Source organism: Zonotrichia leucophrys, chromosome 1 (genome assembly GCF_028769735.1).
Source record: "Zonotrichia leucophrys gambelii isolate GWCS_2022_RI chromosome 1, RI_Zleu_2.0, whole genome shotgun sequence".
NCBI lineage: Eukaryota > Metazoa > Chordata > Aves > Passeriformes > Passerellidae > Zonotrichia > Zonotrichia leucophrys.
In genome coordinates this window covers 7,045,900-7,066,383 of record NC_088169.1, presented here as the reverse complement: position 1 = coordinate 7,066,383, position 20,484 = coordinate 7,045,900, and the positions used below count along the sequence as shown (strand labels likewise).

The following is a 20,484-nucleotide window of genomic DNA, read 5'->3' as shown; positions in this document are numbered from 1 at the left end:
TTAAAGGGTTTTTTCTTTTTTGTCTGAAGTTTTGTTATTCATGGGTTTTTTCCTTTAATTCATACTGTCATATGTTTTCACCTTTACATAACTCTTGCTTCTTTATCCAGTAAATATGTAGGAAAGACCAGACCAATGCTTACCTGTGGGTAAGCCATGATACCTCTCAAGAGCCTCAAAACCAAAATTGAGTATTTTTTAAACTATATATGTGGGTAGATGAAGGTAGCTTAGAAAATATTGGAAATACTCTGAAAGCATGTTTTTATTACAATAAAAATTATTTGGTTCAATCTCTGGTTAATACATACTTCCATCAAAGATCCAGCATGTCTAAGCTGTGCAGTACAAAAATTCTGATCTAGTTCAGTCATGAGAAAAGAAGAAAAGTTCATTTGTTTGGGGAGTAAGGACACTTAAGATGATGACATCTTTTGTGGCATAGAAGATCAATGTGTGCATCTGTGGATGTGATTAGAGGTTGCTACAGAATTTTAGATATTGAAGCCATTTTTCTATAAAGGAAATTCCATCTGTAGATGCAAACAGGTTGATGATAAACTGTTACTCTGAACATGACATTGGGAGAGTGTCTTCAAATGAAGTTAAGCAAAGCCAATGTGAGGCTCTTATGGACTTGGATTTTGTTACTTGAAATAATCCCTGTAGGATCCTGGATAGATGCCAGATCTTCTGATCTGTAGTTTCAGCTTTGGCTACAAAATTATCTTTCCCCTCAACTAGCCTGTCAGATTTGTGATTGTATTTGGAATTGTTTTAAAATTGAAAGAGTAACACAGATACCTGTGCTAACAATTTTTTGGAAATGTTTATGTTTCCCAGACTCTTCTCAGAGTTTCAGGGATTCACAGTTTGTCAATTTGCTATTTTGCTGCAGGTGGAAGTTGCAACTCCATGAACTGACAAAACTTCCTGCTTTTGTACGTGTGGTATCAGCAGGAAATCTTCTAAGCCATGTTGGTCATACCATCCTGGGCATGAACACAGTGCAGCTCTACATGAAGGTTCCAGGCAGCAGGACACCAGGTGAGTATAATCATCATAATCCCATTAAAAAATCAGGTTCTCCTTTGGGGTGTTGGATTTAAATGCACTGCAGATTTCCCATACTTACAGCATGCCTAAATGGGATAAATACACATATTCAATATTTTTATAGTTCTTACTTAACTGAACTCTGCATGCTCAAATCACTTAGAGTAGAAATTTCTGGATTTCTGCAGTGCTAGGGAATTGTCCTGTTGACCTCCTGCATGCAATAGTGGGTTCTTTAAGGAGAAAACGTTGGGTTTATATACATGGACAGTATTTTTATTTTACATACCTAGGAATCTTCTAGAGGCTTCCCAAGAGGGTCTCGTGCAGTCCTAGAAATCAGAGACTTCCACTTTTTTATATTTTTATTGTCTGAGAATAGGACTCAACACTCCATGATGAATTGTCCTGTGCTGGGGACCTGGACTGGGACTTGAGGAATCTGGACTAAATTTCAGGGTTTTTTTTTTTTTTTTTTTTTAATGAAGTAGATCTACAGAAAATTCCATTAGGGATTATGGCTCAGTTTTCCAGCTGTCTAAAGAAGATAAAATACTACATGATTCTACATGAATTTTGAAATATCTTTCAGAAAGATTTTTGTACTCCCTGTCTGTTCAGTGCCTGAAGTCACAAAATTTTGCACTGACCAGGACTGTCAGGAGATAGCATGAAACACAAAATCTGAGCTTTTGAAGTATTTGTTTCTACAGGAGGTAGGAACTGCTGAAATATTGGTCAGATCCCCCAGATTGGTAGTTCCAATTTTGTTTTCTACAAATTAACAAAAGAAAAATTCTCATGTCACTGGTAGCTTAACTGTGTGAAGCACCTTAGTGTATGTAAGTGTCATATAAAATACATAAAAATACTTAAACTGTGGTGTAAGTTTTTTTAGAAATTGTGTCTTTGCATTTCCTGGCACTGTTTTGATAGAAAGGCCTTGCATAAAGTGTGTTTACTTTTCTCTTAAATTTCAGGTCATCAAGAAAATAACAACTTCTGCTCAGTAAATATAAATATTGGTCCAGGTGACTGTGAATGGTTTGTTGTCCCTGAAAGCTATTGGGGTGTCATGAATGACTTCTGTGAAAAGTAAGCTGGACTTGATGATGTTTTTCTCTTACTTTTATCAAATCTTTTGTGCCTGTCTCAGACCTGAGGGTGGAAATTACTGAGGGTGTTCTAAGGGGACATTATTTTATGGGTTTTCCATGTAGTCAGAAAAGTCTTTTAAAAGCAGGTCAAAATGCAAAATCTAGAGTTCATACAAAATACCACATTTGTACAATATACAGAAACTTGGGTTGCCTGTGACAAAAGCAAAAGCAGAATTCTCTTGTCAGAAGCAAATAGAGAGTCACTGGTATTTTGGCATGTTTTCTTGTTGCATTTAGAGTGAAAGCATAATTTGTTCAGACCCCAGGAGGTGCCATGGCAGCCTTTGCTTAGGTTTACATATTTGTAACTCCCTGAGGTACCCTGAGCATTGGGGAACTGCTCAGCCACCTCTAAGATTGGGATTTCTCTGCTGTGCCTTGTGTAGAGTGGTTTTAAAAACAAACAGAACAATACACAAATAAAAACAATACAAACAATACTTGTTTGTACATGTATACACAAAAATAGAGGGAGCATAATCATGCCAGTACTCAAACAGGGGCCTCTGAGGTTGATTCTGTGGGAGATTTTTCTTACCCAGTTGAGTCTGGATTAAGCTCTTGACATCAGAACTTTTCCAGAGCTCTGTGAATTCATCTCAGTGTCTCTGTATTTTCTGCCTGCCTACTGACAGCTGTTCTTATTACATCCACCCTTAAAAAGATAATCTCAAAAATGTAATTTCCACTGATGGAATAGTGATGTCTCTGGCACAACAGGCCTTGTTACTTGCATGTCACTGTCCTGAGGCTGACAGAGAAACTGAGAGCTTGGTAACCTCACAAAATGTCTACAGTGCCTCTCCAAAGGCACTTGGTTGTTTTTGAAAACTGTGCATTGCAAATAATCTCTCATGGTGCAGTATAAAAGCAGTGTAATACTGAGATAAGGATGGGGAGAGGAGTGTGGATTTTGCATAACCATAGGGGAAGACTTCATAGTTAGGAAATCCATATGGAGGTGTTTTTCCATGCTGCTCAGGAGGGTCAGCAGTTCTTGGCTGAGAGCACAGACCCATGGATCACAGTTAAAATGTTGCTTGTTGTGTGGGCAAGCTGCACATGCACACACAGGCAGTGTGAGTACATGTTCAGAACAAAAAACATCTTTTGGAGCTGCTGTCGTCTGTCCAGGAGGCCAGGCGGTGATGGAAAAAGCAGCTTTGGCCAGCAGTGCCACACTGGATCTGAGCAAGGGTTGGTCTGCCTCAGCATCAATAAAACACTGGGAAACTTAAAGGAAAATAGAACCTAACTGGAAGCTGTAAACTGACTTCACATGGGCAGGTGGATGGGAAAGTGTTCTAATGTATTGCAGGGTGTCAAATATGGAATTGTGGTCAGGAATTTTACAGATGACACTTTCCTTTTGGGCTCTGTTTGTGGGTCACTGAACACATTCATGGTGATGGTCATTTTTCACAGGTAGTTTTATTGAAATGTCTGCCACTAACATATCCATTGGGAAATGCTGAAGACTTTATCTTTGCTCTTGTTTCAGGAACAATATGAACTTCCTAATGGGATCTTGGTGGCCAAACTTGGAAGATTTGTATGAAGCCAATGTCCCAGTTTATAGATTTATTCAAAGACCAGGGGATTTGGTGTGGATAAATGCTGGCACTGTTCACTGGGTTCAGGCCATTGGCTGGTGCAACAACATTGCCTGGAACGTTGGCCCTCTCACAGGTATGTGTGAGCAGTGCCTCTGCTGAGCTCTGTGTAGGTAATATTATACTGCACATGGCACAGAACCTACCAGTTCTTACTCATTTGCCATACTTTGCTAGATAAAAAAAACCCCAATGTGTTGTATTTTAAAAATATGACATGTTGAAGCTTTAAAGAATTCCATTGTGAGAGAAAGAGAAAGCTGCAAGAATGCAGCCTTGGCACTCAGGCTTTGAATGGGCTTGTAGAAGTAAAATGTGTATATTAATTTATGTACTGTCTTCTTAGGCCATTTCTTTTTCTCCCAGATTTGTTCTCTACCCAGCAAACTGCACTATGGATTTCATATGAATTTAAGGACTAGTCCTCTAATATTGTTGAGAGAGTGGGTACCTAATAGCTCTTCGGTGAGAGCATCAGGAAATGCAAACAGATGTAAAATTTAGTTCATAAAGCAACATTAGGTTTCTCAGACCTGCTGCTCTAGAATTCTTCAGTTTTGATCCATGGTCTTGGAAGGATTTTTATCTGTGAGTGTGGAAGGAAATTCCGCTGCTAAAACAAGAGTCTGTCAAGTGTTTGAAGAGAATGTACTTCCAAAAAAACTTCTGTTTTCTTAAGTAGTTTAAAATATGTCTTTATATGGTGCAGTAAAGAGTGCATCTCTAGGATTGTGTGATTGACTGAGAGACCTCTCATGTTCAGTCACAGTAAATTTTGTAAAACATTTTTAAAAGGAGGGTGGCGTGAGTAGGCTGCTTAATGAAAAAGTCTGACTCACTTCTTCTCTCAGGAAGAGATTATATACCATAGCAGTGTAGAATCATGATAAATTGTGAATAGAGTGAGATGCAGACATTTCAAACCTGGATTTTTTTAATCTGGAATATTTTAAAATTTTCTAATTCACCATTTTTTAAATACCTGCTCCATGTTCAGCAAAGAAATCAAACACTTGCCAGTAACTTGTCTACACAGGTATTCGTTGCTGCTGGGGCATTGTGTGTTCTCTCAGCATCATAAATACCCTTTTTAAGACATTTCAAAGAATAGAAATGCAGTTGGAATGAATGGCTCATTGTGAAGGAAGTTTAGCTGTTAGAGATATAAATTACTAATTTAAACAGAGTGGTCTGGGTTGATAATTGTTCCTCCCTGACTGATGGCTGCTGTTGTGTGTGTTTGTGCAGCCTGTCAGTACAAGCTGGCAGTGGAACGGTACGAGTGGAATAAGCTGCAGAGCGTGAAGTCCATAGTGCCCATGGTTCACCTCTCGTGGAATATGGCTCGGAATATCAAGGTCTCAGATCCAAAGCTTTTTGAAATGATAAAGTAAGTTTTTGTTGATTTGAAGATTTACTGTGCCCTTTTCCTCTTCACACATAAACCAGTGGTTGATTTATAAATAGTTCTTTGCAAGGCTTTTCTGTTCCTGGGAACCAAACCAAAGTTACTTAAGATTCTGTTTTTCGAACATAATATCTATCCTTAATTTTATATTTATATAAAATATTATACATTAATATATATAATAAAAATATAAAAAATTCTATATTTATATATAAATATATGAAGTTTATATGTAATAAGCATATGAAATATATAATTTCAAACACAATATTTCTATCCCTAATATTTATCCCTAATACAATATTTGTATCCCTAATTTTATTATGTTTTATATGATGTTATTGTGGCATAGCTTTAGAATCATCTGTGTAACTTTTTTTAGTTAAATGTGCCATAGATTTTATTCAACAATTTACAGCAAAATGGCTTTGATCACAGCAGCTGTTTAGTATATATCATCAGAAACAGGAAAATCAGGTCATCAACTCAAACATTAGAATTGGAATATATAGTGATTTTTACAGCAAAATTAAATTCTGCATTTCTAGAACCTGTAGTTAGTGTTCTCATGTTGTCATTTGGAGATCCAGTATAAATCTTTTAGATCTTTATCTCAAGTAGGAACTTAAGAGCCTCCTTCCCTTTGCTCTTCTGAACAATGAATTGATTGATCTGTAAAATGATAATTGAGTTTAGTGACATTTCTCATATGCACATTCCAAAATGCAGGAATGTTCCAGGCTTCAGGCATGTCTAGTGATTTTCCTCAAAGGGTGCAACTGCAAGAAATGTAAATCATATTGCACCATACTGAGGTTGGGGACTGAATGAACATTTCAGCCTAACATAGGTTTGTCTTAAAGTGGGGGAATGAATTCCAAAGCGTATTACTCATCATGAGAATCCTCTGGTAGCAGCACACTCTGCTTTGCCTGAGTCTCTACCAAAGCACTTCTGAACCCTTCTTAGTCTTACCAACATACTGGATCAACAAGCATTGTATCTTTTTATTATTCACCTTGAAATGGGCTTTAAAAAATAGGTGAATTTATTTGTGAAAAAAAGGGCAAAGAAAAAGAGTGTCTTTTTTTCCCCAATGGGATTTTTTGGTGACATCTGAGTGCGACATCTTTTTACAGTAGAAATTTAATTTAGGCTTGAACATCTGTTGCAGAATGGTGGCATTGGGGAAATGTTAAATTTGTAAGAACTGAGAATGTTGGAAGTTGACAACGGGGAGGTTTATACTAACTCTAAAGCTTGATTATAGGGTAGCATTTGTTTGTGAATACTTTTCTAAAATCTAGGAACTGATACTCAGGGTAAATAAAGTATTTGCTGAAGGCCTGGCAGTCCTGCCCCTTCAATTAAACAATTAGTGCTCATATTCCTAATGCCAGCTGTCATAAAAAGGAGAAGAGAAATTGAGTAGTTAGAAATGAGAAACAGGGGAAAATTCAGGGGAGTGTGGGAGGGAGAAAACCAAAAAATCCATTTAAAAATACCAAATCCACAAGCTTCACTTTTATCTTTATTTATATAAAATACATACAAAGCCCAGCAGACATCTATTGTAAGGCTCAAAGCAGTTCTGGAATGTTCTTAAAAAATACGATTTTGGTATTTTGGCCACTTGTAATTTTGCATTTGCCATGGCTTTGGGTTTGAAAGGAGAAGAATGCGACTGAGCACAGCATCCTTCTCCAAGACTTAAAAGGTTATGGAGAAACACAGAGGACAAAATGGTAATTTGCTGTTGTCTTGCTGGCTGCCAGCAGCCCAGCTTTTTCTAGCAAGAGACTCAAACTTTAGTGTATATTACAAATAAACAGAGGCTGAGGAGCAGATAGAAATTTTGGGTGTCGATGTGCATTTGCTTTTTCCAACTGAAATAATTTCCAGTTTAGTTGGATTAAGCCTCCCCCATCCAGGTTAGTTGTCAGCCAAAACTCAAGTTCCTGTGTGGCTGCAGAGGGGAAGAAGAGGGGATGATTAGCTCTGGTCTGTAATGTCCAGTAGCAGCAGCCTGAGATAACTTTGTTGTGGTCACTCCTGTAGCTCTGGAATAGCAGTTCCTAGAAATCAATGTCAGCACAGCCTGTGTCTGACCTTGGCTTTCTAAACACACTGGAAATGCAGAAACCTTCATGAATTTCCTTAAGAGAGAGAAGCAGTTGCATAATTTTCCTGTGGGCTCCTTATCTGCAGGAAAAACTATCTGGGATCGTGGCTTTGTCCACAGCACCTGGATTTTCTGTGTACAAAAAGAGACATTTGTGAGTTACGTGTATGGGAGTGTATGCATATGTATAAAAATGCTGGAAAAAATAGTCATTTTTGATAGAGCTGGTTGAATTTCATAATCTTTTTGCTGAGCACAGGTCTGTCAAAAATTGCATTTCAAAGATACATAAAGTGTTAAGGTGGTTTTGACTTCTCTCTCTGGGACTTCTTAGGTATCAGCATAGTACAAAAGATAAGCTCTTGAAAAATGATAAAAAGTAACTTCTAATCAGTTTGAAAGATAAATACAAATATGTTTTAGTGGGTTGTGTGAAAGTAACCATTGCAGAGTCAATAAACTAAAATTTGAGCATAGATACAAATATTGGGAACCCGGTTAGTGATGGAAAGAAATGGAGTAGCAGAAGAGGAAAAGTAATAGAAGGAAACTTTGCTTTTGGAAGAAATCTGATGCCTCGTTATATTTTTAGTTAATGTGCAGTTCAGTGCTGTCTTGCAAGATAAAAGTCGAAGAGCAAAACCTGAAACTTTCTCATGAGATGTTTTTTAAAGATTTGGTTTTAACAGTAGCAGCGTGAGCAGGAACACAGCAGAAAAAATTATTTAAAACTTGGCTGAGGGAGGACAGCCCTCACAAAAAGAAAAATTAACTGCAAACCTCTTAGATGGGAGCCAGAAGGACTTTTACAAATGCCTCTGAGGAAGAGAAGAATTTTAGAGGTAGAATGAGCATAGTAATAAAAGCTTAAAAAATTAATTCCAAAGTAACTGAAATACTAAGTTCTATTACAGAAATAGTTTCAGAAATGTAAAAGAACATGACATGAGAGAAATAATTTTGCACAAAATCATGAAGTTAGGTAAAATACTTTTAAGTATCAGGGAAGATGTATTACTGGAAGGTACAGAGAGGTCGGTTCTGCATTACCATTGGGATGGTCTCCACACTTTTGAGAAGTTTTACTGAATATCTAAGTATTCAAATGGCTTTATCACTGCCCTTCTAGAATAAATCAGGATTATGTCCCTTTTTAATTCTCTTCTCTTGAATATTTGAATTTGACTGGACATGATTTACTCTTATATTTATGCCATACCTGCAAAGAATTTGAGAGGGGGATGGTCTAGATTTTCTTCCAATTGAATTCTCACTGTACCAGAGTAAAAACTGGCCTGCAATAATAAAAGCTGACCCCACCTGACCTAGCTGACTTTGCTAGGAACTTTTTTGGCTTTCTTAAGGCTTCCCAAACATCAGGAAATTGTGCTGCATATTGACAGTGATAGTTTGTATCCTTTCTCTCATATTTAAATGCATGAAATAGTTAACATTTACATTTTCAATTTTCATTACTACGACCTGAATTTTATCCAAGGAGGGGGAGTTGATCTTCAAGCTATTGTTTTCTGCTTTGTTTGTGAATTTGGCAAGCACTGCAGCAGTGTTGTAAGAGAGTTCATTCTGGGCAGGTATTTTTCACAACTGTAGCAATAGAAACCACTTTGAACATAATAACACTTTGAAAAGTCTTTGGAAGTCAGGAGTGGAGAACAATGGTGGCAGGTGTGCTTGCATTGCTCTTTGGGATGCCCAGAGACTTTTCCAAGTAACAGCAGAAAAGAAGAATGGTAGCTTTTAAGTTTATTTTAAATAATCAGGCTGTGTTGCATAAATGAATGCTTTTCCAAAATTATTGAGCTTGTCAGGAGCACAATAACCCAACACTTGAATGAATTAATACTTCATCTATCACCTGTGGTTGGCCTTAACATCATAACTCAAATTCACATCAAACTTCAAAAGTGTTGAAGGAGTTACAGCTTAATGAGCTGCATAATTTTCTTGGAATTGGGTACATGAAAATGAGATGTTTAGCAGAGAAACACATTTTCAGTTTTGTGTTATCCTTACAGTGAGGGTGTTAGTGAAGCCATAGTGAAGCCAATGTTTTTAGTGAAGATGAACAATATGAGTGTAAAGCAATGTGTTTTTTAAAAATAGAGAATGTATGTTTTACATGTTTCAGGCTCTAATGGGAGAAGGTTCAAGTTGAAAACACTTGATAGAACTCTTGAGCACTTCATTTTCTGTCCAGTGTTTGTTTTTACCCTTAATTTTTTTCAATCTTCCTTCTGCTTCTAATGAGCATGTAACATAACCACCCCGTGGAGGAGAAAATTGAAGGCTGCAAAGGCTGCAGCTCAAATAAATAGGGTAGCTGAGAGCTAAAATTATTGTAAATAACATTGTAATTTAGAAATTTGGCGACCTATTTTGCCAGCTTTTTTTGAAGAACACACATAGCTCATAAAATGCTGGAAATCAAGTTACATTTTCTTGCAAGAACGAGAACGGTATAAAATTGTGACATAAAATAATTTAGGTATTTTTTGCCTTTACAGGGGGCATGACAGGGAATTGTGGTTTTTAATTTGACATTTGAACAGTTATTCTCTTCATTCATGAAATAAATGCTAGAATTATTTTTTTTGTCAATTTTTTTTCATAATACTAACCTATCCTTTTTCTTTTTGCATGGGAGAAGATACATGTTCATAGATTCTATTCCCACTGTGTGTAAAATGATTCCTGGGGTTTCAGAAAACTTGGGATAATGAAGTTTTAATAGTGCAGAGAAAGTAACAGGAGTTTTAGGATCTTAAAAGAGTCCTTGGGATCAGGCTATAGCACACAAAATGTGAACAGCTATGCTGAACTTGGCAGTTCAAGCTAACTTTTTGCTGAAAAAGTTATGGTTCAAAATAAAATACATGGATTGCTTTTGAAAACACATTGTTCTGTTGTGCTTAAAAGAGCATTGATGTATTTCAGTCAAAAATGAAAGGTACAGCCTGTTTGCAGTACCTGAAAGAGGTCCAGAAGCACAAGGTGTGACTTTTCCCCAAGCCATGAGTCCAGTGATTCTTTCTAGGCAGCTGTTTCTGAAATCCCAGAGGATGAGCGAGCTCCAAGTGCATGGAATTGGAAGAAGCTGAAGCCTTCTCGAGATTTACTCTCCAGTTGAATGTTGAACTGAGCACACAACTGCTTTTGCTTGCAGGTACTGCCTGTTAAGAACTCTCAAACAGTGTCAGACACTGAGGGAAGCTCTGATTGCTGCAGGAAAGGAGATTGTCTGGCATGGACGAGCAAAGGATGAGCCAGCTCATTACTGTAGCATTTGTGAGGTCAGTGAAAATGTTGTTGTGTCAGTAAAAATGTGTGGGGTCAATACTCTTGTAATATTTATTTAAATTTTGCCCTGTCTTTTGTTGTTGATGATGTTTAAAGTTTGCTTCTAAGCTGCAACATCTGCTCTGTGCTCTAAGCACATCTGTGTGATGCAGTGGTGCCTTCCAGGAGCTCATCCAGATGTTTTTCTAGTCATGGGCTGTATTTTGCTGAAGGCTCTCCCACAGCACTTCCACAACATTGTTTTTCACTGGGTCGATTTTCAATTTTCAGTTATTATAAAATCTTGTTATCCCTTCCTGCATAAAATTTGATCTGCTGAGCTTCATTTTGAAGGTGTATTGGTCTTCCTTTCAGAAGTCACCAGCACAGCCAGAAGAGAGACAAGTCCTTTTTTTCTGCAAGACATACCTTTTTGCTGAATTTTTTTCATTCTACTTACTGTTAATAGTTGCTTTAAAGTATTAGATAATAATTTTCATGAAGCTTAAAAGAAAACATTTTCCTACCCCCTAAAAATCAGTTTCTGAAGGAGCCTCTTGGGCAGGATGAGCATGTGGCTCAGTAGTAAGGAAATAAATAACAAACTTCTTTAGCAGACAGTAAAAAGGAAAAATAAGTATAATTTTTTGAAATCTTCACCTTACTATTCAGCAAATGAATCCTGCTTTGTCAATATTGACCCAAAGCTTTCCCATGGTGCTGTTCATGCAGACACCCTAAGTGTAATATTAGTGGTGTTACCCTGCTTCACTTCTCTGCCCAAACCTTAGGAGAATAGATTTTCCCTGAACAAATCTAATTTTTCTCTTTGCATGCACAGGGTAAGCTTGTAAATCTTGAAGAAAACACTGTTTTCATGGTTTTAACTTTTTAAAAAATGAAATTGTAACGCTTGGCTTTCTGTTTCCTGTCTAATAGGTGGAAGTCTTTGATCTGCTTTTTGTCACTAGTGAGAGCAACTCTCGGAAGACCTATGTTGTACATTGCCAAGACTGTGCACGAAAGATAAGCACGAACCTGGAAAACTTTGTGGTGCTAGAACAGTACAAAATGGAGGACTTGATGCAAGTCTATGATCAATTTACATTAGTAAGTCAAATTAATAAGTGGGTGCATAAATACATTATTTGTAAAGCAGTTGTAGACTGTCTTGGTGCTCCCCTGTACGAGTACCACGGACTTTCTGATTCAAATGGAGGTTTGGGTTGTGTGTGATATTTGCAGAACAAAACCTGAAGAGTCAGAATTGTGTCAAATACTACAGTAACTTACTGCAGAACATAACCACTGAGTTTTCAGGAAAAGTATGATGTTACAATTCATAAAGTTGTGGCTTTAAAAATCCAATAGAGATCACCTGAAGACCATAACTGGATCAGATGGAGATGGGAAGAATCAGGACAGTGAAGCTTGGAGAAACTAGCACCAGGTTCAAGAGCATCTCTAATACATTGGTTGTGGTATGAAGTCAGTATAGCAGCAGAGCATCCTATGCACTCAGACCCTTTTTTCCCCTTCCCCACCCATCCCCTCCCAAATCAGCACTGTCCTTCTGCTTAGCAAGTGGATGCTCTCAAACAGTTCTGTCTCTTGGCTTGGGGCCTCCTTTGCATTTCAATTTAAAGCAAAAAGCCTCTTTGCCATTATAGCTCTGTGCTATATATGGCAGCCTCCTGCTTTGAACTGCGTCAGCACAACTGTCCTAACATTTCACCCAGGTTTCATTGTTCCAGGCAAAGATGGCTTTTTTTTTGTAACCACAATGAAAGTGATGCTGGATGTATTGATAAGCCTTGGCTTTCTGTCAAAGGAGACAAGCATTGGACTAAGTGTTATGGGAATTTCATGTTGGGTTTAATATGACAGCCCAGTAAGGGCTGTGCCTTTTGATTCATTTCCAGGTGCTGCAGAAAATGTGTGTTTAGTTATTTCATGTGTTGGTGGCATGCCAAGTTGTGACCTTCTGAGTTAAGGCCTCAGGGTTCATCAGTAGAGGCTAGCCAGAGTGTGGGACCATGTCCTCTGAATTTAATTCTCCTCATTAGTCCCACAGAGCCTGGCTTGGTTAAACTTCAGTTCATGCTTCTAGAAGGTCACTGTCATTATAGTCTGTGAAATGCTGCAATTTCAAGTGATGATCTGTTATAGAAAATCATATAAATAAACACCTGTTCTCAGATACTTCATCCAGTTGAGTGGAAATGGGGAAGAATGTTTCTGTATGGAGATGAGAGGGAGGGAGGGGTATTTTGTTGTCTGTGCTTATACACTATATAGGTAACAGTGATGATTCTGTCCCTAGAACAAGGGTTCTCAACCTGTGAGTAGCTCCTTCCCCCACCAAAACCTAAGGCTAAGGACATTGATAATTGTTCTTGTATGAAGTTGCTGTGCCATTCATTTCTTTCAAAGGGGATACACACTCAATTGGGAAGAGTCATAGCCCAGAAGTGACATCTGTCAGATGTAGGAGGAGAGTTAAGGTTTGTTGTAAGTCACAGGATGAAGATAATCTCAGCTGGCAAAGGTGAATTAGGCCAGAGAGAGACTGGGGTAAAGCACCAGGAGCAAATACAGGGATGAGCCAGTGTTAGAGTACCATAGCTGGGTTCTCTGGTATGATTTAAAGTGTCTTTAAAGACTGTGAGGAGCTTTTTAAAGGGATTGCACAGATGAGCAGGAAAAGAGGAAGAAATGCCATCAGGGACTCAGTATTTAGATGGAATGCCACAAAGTGCAGTACTGGGAAGCAGTTAGGTCATTTTCTGGGCCTCCTGGCAGCCAGCAGGAACAAGACACCTCATTTCATTCTTGATGCACTTTGTCCCCATGTCAGAGAATCTGAGACCCCTTCCACAGATAGATACCTTAACCTTAGGAGGGTATTTTATTGCTCAGGTAGAGGGGAGGAGGGAAAATTAAGCCCACAGACTTTGGAGAGCCACAAATGGACCATCTCCCCATTGGTAAACAGGTTGAGAATCCCTGTTTTAGATTGTATAAAGATATATCTATACTGAGGCCACATGGAGGCCTTTGCTGCCACAGTGAGACTTGTGGCTGCTCACATCATATTAACACAGACATCCCTACAGAATACTCCAGTCTGCAGTACAGGCAAAATCCTAATGCAGAGTGTTCATAAAATACATGTTGTATTTGAGTAAGGTGGAAAAAAAATGCCACTGTTCTCTCTAAAGTGTCCTATAGTGTAAAATGAATAGTGTGTGTGATTTCTAAACTCTCATGGTTACAGTTTGTGCAGGTCTTAGTTAAACACAGAGTTTTGCACCCTTGTAGAAAAGGTAATTTAATGTTTTCTCTTTCAGGCTCCTCCATTGCCATCCTCCTCATCTTGACATTTTTTCATGGACATTAAATGAAAACTTTTCTGATATTCAGGAAGTGACCCAGTTCTGCACCACTGATTTTTGTAGCTATCCCGTAAGGCTGCTGGCTGAAAGCTGTGTCTATGCAACCTTCCAAGTGCGGAGTGTCAACCAACTGGACAGGAGAGAGCACTGCCTCCTACTCCAGAACTCAAAACAAATAAAGCTCATCCAGCTGTACTTCAAAAAAATAATTCCATGTTTTGTATATATCTGACAAAACTGGCAACATTATACAGACTACTGACTTGAAGACCACCTCTTTTGTATTTCTCTGTTTCTGGGCTGATGAGTTGGTTTCATCCATTTTTCCCCCTTCAGAATTTCCCTTGGAAAAAGTACTAGCTTAGCTGGTCATTTCTTTGTAAGGTAGTTAGAAATTTTAAGTCTTTCTTTGGGCAACTTTTTTTTTCTTTTTTTTTTTTTTTTTTTTTTAATGTGAAGAGTTAGGTGATATAAATTTTTTACTGCTTTTATGTTTTTCTGTCTTGTTTTGAAACCATGACGGTTACACTTTTGGTTCCTAAATAAAATTTAAAACAATTAACAGCCAAGTCACAAAGATAAATGGGTTGCACATAGACTAAGGAATAAACTTCAGATTTGTGATTTTTGTTTCTAATCTTGATGTAAATTTACACTATTTATAAATACATATTTATTGCTTGAAAATATTTGTGAATGGAATGCTGTTATTTTTTCCAGATTACCTGCCATTGAAATTTTAAGGAGTTCTGTAATTTCAAACACTACTCCTATTACATTTTCTATATGTAAATAAAACTGCTTAGCATTGTACAGAAACTTTTATTAAAATTGTTTAATGTTTAAAGTTTTTCTATTGTTTGAGTTTTAAAAAGATTTTATGTACAGTGCCCAGTTTTTGTTCTTTTTTGAATCTGATTATATATATTTTATATATACTCTTGTGCTTGTGTATATATATAATATATATAGAAACTCGAATATAAATATGTGTATAAAGATTTAGAGACTAAATTTTTCTCGTTTTAAGTTTTACATCTATGGTAGATTTGAGGTGTCTACTGTAAAGTATTGCTTACAAAAGTATGATTATTTTTAAAGAAATATATGGTATGTATCCTCAAGACATAGAATGACCTTCAGACTGGTTTATTGTTAAATTGCACTTTTTGCAATAACAGACCAATAAATAGTTGCTGCCAAAATGTAGTAGTAGAAAATAAGTAACGGCTAAATTTTAAAGCTCTTCAAGAAAATACCAACTTTGACAGGAAGTTTGGCACTAGTTTTAGAGGAGGAATGAAGAAGATTGAGTTTTGGTGGGGATGTTCTCTAGATTTCAACCAAATTGCAACTTATATATTACAATATGTTCTATTAACAATTTTAAAAGTTAAGACTGAATCATCTTGGCGTCATTGTTGACCCCAAAAAAAGGACGTTGTTTTGTGGTATTCTATTGTATTTTCACATATTTTGTAATACGAATTCACTGGTAAATTTTTGAAGCACTAGGTTTATTTAGGACAAGTTTATAATATATCATTGTAACAGTTTGCAGTTTTAATGATGGTATTTATTTTAAGTTGCTCCTTTCTCATTAGCTTCTTGAAAATGCATTAAATCTAAATTTCAAAATTGATAGCTTCCTTATCGATCAGAGTTGACTGATGCAGAAGGTTCTGCATCAAACACTTTCTCATAATTTTTCATTAGTGGGGTATGTTAGTGGTTGCATTGTTGAATTTTTTGTAATCAATGTGAAGTGTTCCAGGCACAGAGCATGCAGATAGTTCCTTTTTTTTGAACAAGAAGAATCGCCTCTTATGTTGTAGCTTCAAACTGAAGGGTGTTTTAATGAAGAATCAGCACAGTTTATCTAATGCTGTTACAACAGTTTAACCACAGGTAGAGCTGACTTTCTTGCTAGTTCTCACTAGTTGGACAAAAGGGTGTAGAGATTAAAGAAAAGCATAATGAAATGTTCTTGCCAGCAAAATTATCAACTAGCAGTTAGGAAGCCAGTATTTGCAGTTCTGTAAAGGTGTAAGTCTCAGCTCTTGATAACAAACTCTACAAATCATAATTTTTTTTTTTACTTATGTATTTTATGCAGTCATAAATATTGTAATCTTGACAAACCATGCTGCAACTGAAAAGCTACTCCTTTAAAGTAGTCTTAAACCCAAATAAAAGCAAGATACACTTACCTCAACTAATGGTAAACAGAAGGTCCTCATTTCTCAGTGCTGTAAAAGAACATTGCTAATTAGGGAAAGAGCTACTGTGTGCTAATCAGAAGGGCTTTGTACCTTTCCTCCCCTTTGGAAAAGAGGATATGGCATTGCCAAGGAAGAATATTCATATTTTGCCAATGAGCAAGTAGACCAAATCAGTAGAACATCAGGCAGCATTCCTCATGCTGTGGGAAGGGTTGTCATGAATTGGAATTGCTGCAGGGCTTTAATATTTTGCAGTTTCCACACTTCTTGATCCCACTCTGCTCCCAAGCAATGAACAGTTTGGATCTATAAGCTGCTATGATTTAGAATGCTTTCGTTTCACCTTATTAAAAAAGCACAAGTTAATATTTCGTCAGTCGTACTTCTTAAGAAGCACTTTCTGCTTCTTCAGTTACGAAGCACACGATGCCAAGTGAGGCATTTGTAATCTCTGGGTGTCTCCAAGCATCAGGAGTTGGGCAGGGAGGGGGAGGCTGGGGTCTGGAGCTGAATTTCCAAGGAATCTTGGTCTTGGGGCCCTTGGGCTCCACAGCTGAGCCCTACTGCAAGTGATTCTGACCTGCTTGGAGCTACTACTTGTAGTAGCAGCCAGGTTTAAGATGAAGATGGCCGAAGACGTGGCATTTGTTGCAAGAATTTTCATGAAGTTACAGGCTGAGAGAAAAATGATGCTGTTAGGAGGTGGATAAAACCAGAGATAAAAATAGGTGTTAAAAAAATAGTATAAAGTTGAATTACAGATAAGAAGGAATCAGAAAGTAAGAGCAACATTTGCTGCTGAGTGGTGGGTCTGAGAACTGTCCTTGAGGAGCTTGACAAAAAAGGATCCTTAAATGAGGGAATAAATAGTTGTGTGTTTGTGAGCTTAATTAAGTCCTTCCCTAAATATATTCAACAGCATTTGGTTTTAAAGCTTTCCTCTGGTTACATAACTTGGGAGCAGTTTATCTTTGCTTTTTTGGAGAAGTCCTACCAGTGGTGACAGTTTAGAAGTATTGATGTTGGTATCTATATATGAAGTATTTAGATTAAAAACACTAGAAAGTGAGAAGTATTTACTGACAGGAAATCCCAAAGCTTCCTGAATTTGTGTGACAGAGAACTTGTGGATCCTAAAGACAAAGTACCCTGAATCTGTGCCTTGCCATGTGGAAGAAGGACTTTCCAGTAGCATTAAAGTGATGATGCTTTGCTTAAATGAGCACAGCTTGGCTAAGTTGAGCTGATTCTTGGGTCAAAGGTGGGCAAGGCTTGGGGATTTCACAGCTGGTGGTTCCCTGGCCACAAATACATTTATTGGTTAATAAAGAGAAGGAAAATCCAGGGGTTCAGCCAGGACCACAGGGAAGAGGATCCTCATCCTTGGTTGCTGCCCTGATCCTGGGAAGTTTTTAAACCTGGTACTGGGTGCAGGGGTTAGGAGGGAGGAGGGTGTTTAAACCTGAGCTTAGCTGGGTCAGAACCATTCTGTGTGGAACTAGAGCAGAGCCATGATGGGAGCAGCAGATGAGTGTGGTAGGAAAGCTTCATGTAAGATGGACTTGTCCAAGGGAAGGCCAGGAACTGTTGGAGCAGGTTCAGAAAAGGGCCGTGAAGTTGACAAGGAGGACTGGAGCACATCCCCTATGGAGATAGGCTGGGAATTGGGGCTGTTCATCCTGGAGAAGAGAAGGTTGTGTGAGGAGCTCAGAGCACCTTCCAGAGTCTGAAGGGGCTACAGAGAAGCTGGAGAGGAGCTTTTCTGCCAGAAACTAGTGACAGGGAATGGGGGAATGGTTACAAATTGAAAGAAGGGGAATTTAGCTCAGATATTCGGGAGAAATTCTTCCCTAAGGGGGTGGGGAGCCCTGGCACAGATTGCCCAGAGAAGCTCTGAATGCCCCATCCCTGGCAGTGTCCAAGGCCATGTTGGATAAAAGCCTTGAGGAACCTGGTCTGGTGGGAAGAGTCCCTGCCTATGGCTGGGTGTTGGGACTAGATGAGCTCCAAAGTCTATGGATGAGTCTAAATATGATTCTGTGATCTTCCATGGCTGCTTTAGCCAGTGTGGGAGCAGGCAGAGGAACCCCTCCGGCTCAGAGTGCAGGGAGACAAGGTTGGTGCGTGTGAGGGTTTACTCAGGGACAGGCCAAAGCCAAGCATTGGCTGTTCCCATTGTGCTGGGGCTGAGTGGAGGAAGGAGGGGTGCGGGTGGTGCCCACACAAATTCAAGCACAGAATGAAGCTGAAGCTCAGCCCCAGGTGAGCTCAGTGCAGGGCCTGTGGAGGAGGGCACAGGGTGCCAGGGATGAGGCAGCAATGCAGGGGGAGGGCACAGGGCAGCCTCATTGCAGGAAAACAAAGGCATTCCTCCAAAAAGAGGGGAGAGCAGGGCATCTGGGGGAGGTGGAACATGACATTTCCTTGTTGGTGCTGGAAACTCCACGCAAAGCTGAAAATTGAGAGAGGGAGGGAGAGCAGCTGCTGGGCAGAGCCCCTGTGGTGACAGGGACATGGGGAGAGGTGTAGCACAGCTGTGTCAGGACAGGGGCACAGGGAGCATCCTGAGCCCCACAGGAGCTGCCCCTTGTCACCACAGCAGGGAAGAGCTGTCCTGTGCCTAGGAGGAGCAGTGCTGGCCTCTCCCATTGCAGTGGGACAAAGGGAGCAGGGATGAGTTGTGGAGGTGAGGGGTGAGGTGCCCTTACCCATATTTATTTTGGGAAGCCATAAAAACACGGAAGGGTTGGAAGATGGGAAGAGGCACCTCACTGTGGCAGCAGCAGCAGCAGAGAGGGCTCAGCTCCCAGCCCCCCTAGGGCAGCAGTGTCAGAGTTTTACTGCAGTTCCTGCTGCCAGGACCTTCTTAAAGGGTTAAAATGCAATTGCTGCTGGCCCTGCCAGGGGAACAGTGGGGCTGTGGGCATGCACAGCAGTTGGGGGACATGAAAATGGATTTATCATTGGAGCCCTCTTCCTCCCTCCTGTCCTGCCCCCAAGCTCCTGACAGGCACTGGTTCCTCTCACAGAAGAGCACACTCTGCTTTTTATTAGGATGGAGCACTGCTCTCAAATGACATCCCACCTTTTATTTTTTTCCTCATAGAAGGTATTTTCAAGCTGTAGGACAGAGCAATTTAAAAGTAACAAAATCCCAGGCAAGGGTTAATGGGTGGGCTAATGGTTAAACAAGTGGGCTAAAAGCACAGACTCATTTAATGCACTGAGCTGGAAGATTCTTGGAGGAGTCACACCCAAACAGCTCAGCCATTGCCAGAGTCCATGGGAGCACTGAAACGTGGCAGGAGAGAGCTGGCTCCAAGTACATGCAAAAACTTAAAATCATTGAAAGAGTCAGGAAGGGACACCACGAGAGAAGACTGAGAGAAGAAGCAGCCTAAGATGTGTGCAGTGACACGGCTGGGATGTCATTTAGTTCAGCCTTGTGGACACAGAGAAAATGAACAGGCATAAAGGATCTTTTCACCCCTTTCCTCCTCTTTCTTTTCATCACCAAATCAGTGGGAAACAGTAGTCCTTTGAGGAAAGTGGCCTTTTTCCTGTGGCAGTGGTCAGTCAGCTATGGCTGTCGATACCATATGCTGAGTGCAACATGCAGCTCATGTCCTGGATGCTGCTGGAGCTTTAATCTGTTCAATTTTAACATAAAATTTAGGGGTTTGGGGTAGTTTTGTTCCCCCAGAACATCACTGCCACTGGGCTGTCCCACAGGCTGACCTTCACAGCAGTAACTTGAAGGATTTTTGTGGCACCTGAGAAGGCTGAGAGGTGGGCAGTGGGTGCAAACAGGGTTTGGTCACCTGCCTGCAAGCAAGGTGCAAAAATGACCTATTTAGGAACCTAAGGCACTCTTTGGAACCTATTTAGTTCCCAAAGTGGTCCTCAGGTAGGAGTGAACATTGGCTACTGGAGGGTAAGTGATCCACCAGGAACAGCCTCATTTGGGCTGTGATGAAACCCAAGGACAACAACTGGGAGCCAGTCACAGTTGCCACATGTTTGGGGTTTTTTGGGGGGTGCAGGGGGAGTGTGAAGGGCTTTTTAAGAGTGGTAGCATGTCATGGTTTGAGCCTGGCACAGAGCCAGTGCCCCCATGAAAATGCCCCACCCTGGTGTCTGCTGTGAGATGTGACCAGGAATAAGCAAAACAGGCTCCAACTTAAACATAAATAACACTTTATTACCTAAAA

General features: G+C 39.4%; 1 protein-coding gene across 7 annotated transcripts in view; it reads left to right on the top strand.

Annotated features, from left to right (window-relative positions):
- KDM6A (lysine demethylase 6A) overlaps window positions 1–16,641 on the top strand; it is a 152,919-nt gene extending 136,278 nt beyond the window's left edge. For 4 of the 7 annotated variants that reach the window (XM_064706278.1, XM_064706261.1, XM_064706287.1 and 1 more), the window contains 7 exons: window positions 899–1,047; window positions 2,037–2,151; window positions 3,718–3,905; window positions 5,078–5,219; window positions 10,544–10,670; window positions 11,596–11,766; window positions 14,007–16,641. In XM_064706278.1, coding sequence (XP_064562348.1) covers window positions 899–1,047; window positions 2,037–2,151; window positions 3,718–3,905; window positions 5,078–5,219; window positions 10,544–10,670; window positions 11,596–11,766; window positions 14,007–14,036 — 922 coding nt within the window. In that variant the 3' untranslated portion in view covers window positions 14,037–16,641. The other 3 variants (XM_064706253.1, XM_064706297.1, XM_064706306.1) reach the window with 1 other exon arrangement.
- Window positions 16,642–20,484: the final 3,843 nt, after the last annotated feature.